The sequence below is a fragment of the Rutidosis leptorrhynchoides genome, chromosome 3, assembly GCF_046630445.1.
Source record: "Rutidosis leptorrhynchoides isolate AG116_Rl617_1_P2 chromosome 3, CSIRO_AGI_Rlap_v1, whole genome shotgun sequence".
NCBI lineage: Eukaryota > Viridiplantae > Streptophyta > Magnoliopsida > Asterales > Asteraceae > Rutidosis > Rutidosis leptorrhynchoides.
The window spans coordinates 449,775,534-449,782,604 of NC_092335.1; the positions used below are offsets into that span (position 1 = coordinate 449,775,534).

Consider the following 7,071-nt stretch of genomic DNA (forward strand, 5'->3'; position numbering starts at 1 on the left):
CCAAAAAATATATATACCTTTTTTTTTTGGTTTTCTTTAAAAAAGTATTTATTTCGAGAAATAATAGGCTTACGTTATCAGAGTTTAGCACTTTTCATAAAACTAATATATATGTATTGTACTATATATGAAAAGAGTAAGAAAAATAATAAAAAAAATTAAACTTTCACTTACATAACTCACTGATTATGATCGACTTCTAAATTTTATAAAATCTCATTGTGTACACTTGGATGAGTCGAATTATATGCAACCATCTCTTATCCTAATTACGTACTTGCGTATATCGTTATTTTAGTCATAAACTCCACGTAAATACAAGTAATTAAAAGCAGCCACAATGATGAGAGCAATGCATGTGGGTTTCTCGAAATGGACATGAATCTACTTTACATAAGCATATTTAAGGCAGATAAATTTGAATGCTTATTAAATGTTCGAATTGCTTTCAAATGAATAATAACGTGACTGGGTATTCACAAATCACACATATACGTGTAACCTTGACAAACACAAAAATATTAAATAATCTACTATCTACTATAATATATATATATATATATATATATATATATATATATATATATATATATATATATATATATATATATATATATATATATATATATATATATATATATATATATATTGACGATGATGATGATGATCGACCTAATAAAATATTAAATAGTTATCTTTAAATATTATCTTTTGCAAATAATATTCATTAGGTCAAGTTTTTATTAGTATTATTAGTTACAAATTCTGTATATAAAAAAATTGTGGATTATTAAATGCAATTTTATATATGCTACAAAGTACACGTTAACAAATTTTTTTTTTTTTTTTGAATTATTATATACTTAATCAATAATTATTAACTATGGACTATTAACTTTAAAGGATAGCCTAGTGACGAAGACTTGAAAATTGCTAATAGAAGATTCAGGTTCAATCTCAACAAATAACACTTTGAGGCTTTCGAATTTAAAAAAATAATTACGAACTATTAAGTGATTGTAAATAAAAATCATTACACTACGTACACTATACCAATATCTTTGACTTCTACAACAGAAGTATAAGACGACTCCCTACGCAGAACAACGGAAATCAAGTTTTCCTAGGTGGCAATGGCAACGCTCTACAATCGGCTCTATCGGCAGTTATTTGATTTTCAGTCGTGATCGTTGTAGTGGTTAACCACGAATAAATACAAATGATTTCGGTTAATTATTATTTTTACTTTATTCTTTTTATTCCTTTATTTATCTAACTTTCAATCACGTCTAATTACTTCATACACTACTATTCACAACACTACAACATAACATTTATCATAAACACCATCTTTTCAACAAGATTGACGCTTGTATAACACTCAACTAAAAACATGTTTTACAAAACTGTACGTAACACAAATCAAGCACTTTTCTAATTAATACAAATCATAATCTTCCTCTAGAAGAAATATCTTGAAGATTATGACCAAACCCTAAACAACCCAATAACCCCGATTTATAGGGCAAAAATGTCTTCCTTCTCATCTCTTTTGCAACAGCCCTATTTGCCGTATAATGTATTTCATGTGCTGATACTTTCCTCTTTATCCTCCTCGACGTAGACCCCACCGATCCATCCGTACTTCTAAAACTCGAGTTTTTAGCATCGTTAGCTATCACCGCACTTCCTTCAGACGTACTTCTGAATAATAACAAGTTTTTTAAGTTCCATTTGTTGTACCAAATGAACCCAAAAGGTGATGCTAATGATAACTCGTTTTTTGTAACTTTTATATCGTCCGAAAGTATTTCGGATACTAATTTGTGTTTGGTGGTTCTTATTGCTTGATTTTGAGGATAATATGGTAATGGTTTTATGTAGTTTTTGTTGTGAGTTTTTGGAGGTTGTGGAGAATGTTGCGAAGGGTCCAATGGCTTGATCTTTCCGCCATCGAATAATTCGTCGGCTGAGGTGACTAAAGGTTGGTCTAAATGACCGATCAAGTCGAAAGCGAAATCTGTATCGATATCATGTTGTTGATCTTGATCTATGTTTTTGTTTTCGTGAGCATCATTTTGGGTTGATGGTTCCATTATGGTGGTGAATTGGTGGTGTTCAAGGATGATGTGTGTTGTGAGTTCAATTTATATGTAGAAATAACAAAAAAGGAACGTGTTAGGAAAGGGGGGAATTATTGAATTAAATTAAAGACAAAATTACTAAAATAATCCCTGTGTTTGTTCATTTTATCCCAAATAGTCCCTCCCAATTATATTCTGCAAAATCAATCCTTAATTGCATTTTGGAGTCCCAAATAAGTCCCTGTGTTTTTTCATTTTATCTCAAATAGTCCCTGGTAACATGAACAACAAATAGCAGCACAGTGCGCTTGAGAGGCGGTTTTCTAAAGGCTATAACTTCTAAACCGTATATCCATTTTTGATAAATAAGCTGTTGATAGAAAGGTGAGATAGTCAACTTTTCATTGGTCAGGTCATAATAGGTTAAATCGGATTTACGGGACCCGAAACGTATCCTAAATTTGTTGAAAAGAACAAAAAATCAAATTTTTGGTTTTTTTCAGAAAATTTAGGGTACGTTTAGGGTCCCATAAATTCCGATTTAACGTATTATGACATGACCAACAAAAATTTGACTATCTCACATTTTTATCGACAGCTTATTCATCAAAAATAGATATACGGTTTAGAAGTTATAGCCTTTCGAAAACCGTTTCTCAAGCGCATTGTGCTGCTATATGTTCATGTTACCAGGGACTATTTGAGATAAAATGAACAAACACAGGGACTTATTTGGGACTCCAAAATGCAAATAAGGACTGATTTTGCAGAAAATAATTGGGAGGGACTATTTGGGATAAAATGAACAAACACAGGGACTATTTTGGTAATTTTGTCTAAATTAAATACACATTATAATAAAGTCGTCTTGGTATCGTTGTTTCTTGTCTCGGTTGTACTCCGTATTTGTTTGTTTTGTTTGTTTGTATATTTGTGTTCATTATTAATTAGAAAATGAAATGAAGTGTCTTAATAATAAAAGTTTTTTTGGCTTTTTACAAAAAATTAAAATAAGTTGTCTTAATTATGGGTTCTTTATTGCTGATAGTATTTTACCAATGATTATTGATAAATAGATGACAATTTTTTTCTCCAAATAAAATTTATTCATGATTGAAAGAAAAATTATCAGTTTTAAGATTGTATATAAAATAAGTTAAACTGATAATTGATTATTAAATAATTTTAAAAATAAAAAATAAAGATAAATCAAACTTTAATGATTTTAAATTAAATTTAAATAGCACTGGAAGAGTACAACATTATTTAAAAATCATCTCCCTTTATTAAGTAGTGTTCAGTTGTAATAATAAAACCTTTAAAAATCATGAATTTCTCAAAACCATTAAAAAACAATAATTTTTTATATTTTATTATTATACGCAATGAAAATAAATCCATTTATCCGTCTTTCTAAATCTAATTAAAAACAGTCAATATCACCGTGTAATCTAATTAAATAAAAAAACTTCATCCATTTATCTATCTTTATAATGTGTGAAATAAATAAGGTTATTATACATTATGAAAATGAATTTTATTAAAATACCCCGCAATCAGTGGCGAAACTAGGATTTTTTTCACCGGGGGCAAAAAAAAAAAATTTAAACCGTAGCAATTTTTTTGGACAAAATTTTAAGATTTTAGGACAAAAGTTGGAGATTTTGGGGCAAAATTTGAAAATTTTGGGGCAAAAGTTGAAGAATTTAGGGTAAAATTTGAAAGTTTTGGGGCAAAATATGTAGGTTTGGGGGCAAAAAATAAAATCCACCGGGGAAAAAGTCGAAAAACCCAAAATTTTAACACTGAAAAAAAAAATCCACTGGGGGCAGCCGCCCCCCTCTATCCCTTAACACTTTCGCCCCTGCCCGCAATCTTTAGAATATCAGTAGTGCATACATAGTTTAAATAATGTAATATTGTTATTTATTGTATAAAAACCACGTTTATGTAAACTTGTTTAGTTTATAGTTTATTCTTCGTATTATTTTTTATTTAGATATATAAGCATCAACTAATTAACTATTGTTTGAATAAATACATAAATGAATAATACTAATTTTATGATTTCATGAATAAAATAAGCGGTTGTAAAGCACGAGTTTGTTTTTGACAGCTACCATCTATGACTTTCTTCGTTTTGATTTTCTATCTTTTGTTTCCTTTTTAAATAGATTATACTACTTAATAATCTACCAGATGCAAGTGATTATAAAAATTTATTAAATATTATATAATCGGTGGTAATATTTCTATTTAAACTTTTAATAAATCAACTAGACTAATGTATCATTTTTGTAGTGTACAAATTATAACTGCATAGACTTAAGTGAATTTATCAAAATCTTTAGTGAATATAACATAACCCTTAATATATCAACAGTGGTTAATAATGATAAAATTATGTCGCTCGTGCCTAAACTTTGTATCAAACAACATATGTGACATTTTTTTTTACTTTGTTGACCTTCATTTATCAATTCGTTTCGCGAATAATCCTGATACTAACGTCCGTTAAATAATTCTGTTAAAAATGGTCACATGTCTGACACAAGGAAATATTTTCGTCTTTTTATTCTTTCATTCTTTTTATCTTTTGATTTCAGTCACTTTTCTCCATTCTAAACATGCAACTTCATCTTTAATTTTGAAATTCAATTTCATCACCAAATTCAAATCAAATCACGAATTAAAATCTTCAATCTTCAAATCAAATTAAATACGAGTAATAAATAATTGTCTAATAACCCTTTGATAGTAAGAAACACTTATAGCAAAGAAGCGAACGACAATGTGGATCCTTCTCATTTAATTTCCTAAATCCAGAAATTGAGTTTTTATTAACTAATTTTCTCAATAGCACCAATCGATACATTCAATTTCCTAAACTCAACTCCCTACATACACCGAACACAATAAAACATTTTAATATTATTCATAAGTCATGTCTAATTCTCTCTCCGTACAACCCAATCCGAAATCAACCTAATCGTCACAAACCACCCCCAAACCCAATTATGTTTCCATTTCCATTCTCATTCACACCCTCAATTCACTTTCAAAATCACAACAAATCCCTAACAATCTTCCACCTCCTTTGACTCAGTCTTTCGCTGAAGCATTAGTGGGTAAGAGCCCTTTGAAACAAACGAATGATGCTTCAAGATCTAAGTCAAATTAAACTGGTCAAAAGCAATGTTCATTTGGTCAAAAACAAGAGATGAAGATTTCTTCTGTTTATTTGGGCAACTTTGGTAGAAGAACCAACCCCATGGTGATTAGCAACGCATTTAGGAGATTTGGATGGATACAAAACATTGCTTGGAGGAACGGCCGTAATTACACTTATATCAAATTTGCTAATAACGATCAAACATATAAGGTAGTGTAATACATGTATGGCAGAATATTTTGGGGCAATAAGATAAGGGCGGGATTTGCTAAATTTGATAAAGGTACAACGTGGAAAAGTAAAAATCACTGTTACTCTCATCATGATAGCTAATATGCAAAAAGAATAACACATTCGCTCCAAAGAAGGAGGCTGAGGGCAAACATGTTATACTTCAATTAAATGAAGAAGTTAACGATGGGTTGGACAGAATGGTGATGATCATCGACAAGGTGGAGTTTCCACTGATAAACTTGCTGAATGACTTATTAATCGAAAGGCGTTGATCAATACGTGTTCTCTTTGGGGTAAATACGGATGCTTAGTTAGGTGTGCCGATAAAGAAAGATTTCATAAGGTATGTCATGAGGATAGCCAAAGGGGTAATAGTGGAGATTTCTTGAGAATTTCTCCAATGAAAGAAAAGAAGGGCAAGTATTCTAGAGCCACCTGGATCGAAGTTAAAGGTATACCAGTTAAATATTCTTGTATGGAAAGTGATATGGTCGCGGTTAAGAAAATAGAAGAAATTCTGTATAATTCAAAATCACCCTATAATTTAATTCAAGCAGACTCGTCGTTTACATTCATGGAGGTTTACGATGTTAAGAGTATTGACAGAGTGGTCACAACGAAACTAAAAAACAAAGATATTATTAACGTATGGGTACATGAAGTAGATGGTGAATTTGATCCGTTAGATCACATTGATGGCGAAGATAATGAAGAGTTCATTGATGGAGTCAAGAAAATGATAATGGCTATGTCACATGAGAAGGGTGATGTCGGACCTAGTTCACCAAAAAAAGTACCTTCACCTGAAAAGATGCCTTGTACGCCGGTAGGGGAGAAAAGTGGAGATAATTACACAGTTTCAAATCTGGAACCACCTATTGTCCGTACGGGTGACACTCTTAATCCAATAGGTAATAGCAGGACACCTAATTCAAATTTAGAAGTTCACAAAAAATACAAAGGGAGTGTGTTAAAGAAAAGTACTTTTAGAGTTCCTAACCCTACTATTGGAGCAGAACATAAAATGTACTAATTTTCCCCCACTTTCAAACATTCAAAAAGGTGAGCCTAAAAGAAAGGTTAATGGGCATGTTTCTGAAAAGCCTGAGTCATGTAATAAGGCCCATAATGAAACTGCTTTTGATGTGGAGCGGCCTGACGATCTGACTTTCTTTCATTCATCTCGTTTTTCTCACGAAAAATTAGATTCAAATTGTTGGTCTATTTGATATCGGCTAAAAAGTCACGTTTTTACCCCCAATATTGAGCCCCAAAACCACAAAGTTCCAAAATTTTTGGGCAAAATAATCGTTTTTTGGTAAATTTTGTAGCTTAAGTGATTACGAAGACAATGCAAAAAGAATCAAGAGAATCGAAGCTAAAATGAAGATTCTAGAGCGAAAACGATGAAAGACGAGAAACCAAGTCACAATCAAGAAAATCAAGTTACGATCTAGCGAAAATAGCAAACCAGGGCAGGCCATACGGCTTGGCCAAATGGCCATGCAAAACGGCCTACCACTGCAAACGGCCTGTAAAACGGCCTGCCATACGGCTTGCCAGCCGTATGTAGGCCAATTC

General features: G+C 31.3%; 1 protein-coding gene across 1 annotated transcript; it reads right to left on the bottom strand.

Annotated features, from left to right (window-relative positions):
• Positions 1–1,048: 1,048 nt before the first annotated feature.
• LOC139897965 (uncharacterized) lies at positions 1,049–2,108 on the bottom strand. Its single transcript, XM_071880681.1, has one exon. It carries the CDS (start codon positions 2,094–2,096, stop codon positions 1,449–1,451), a length of 648 nt encoding a protein of 215 aa, XP_071736782.1. The 5' UTR covers positions 2,097–2,108; the 3' UTR covers positions 1,049–1,448.
• Positions 2,109–7,071: the final 4,963 nt, after the last annotated feature.

Coding starts and splice junctions, on each gene's coding strand:
- LOC139897965 (XM_071880681.1), bottom strand. CDS start 2,096: ATGGAACCATCAACCCAAAATGATGCTCACGAAAACAAAAACATAGAT.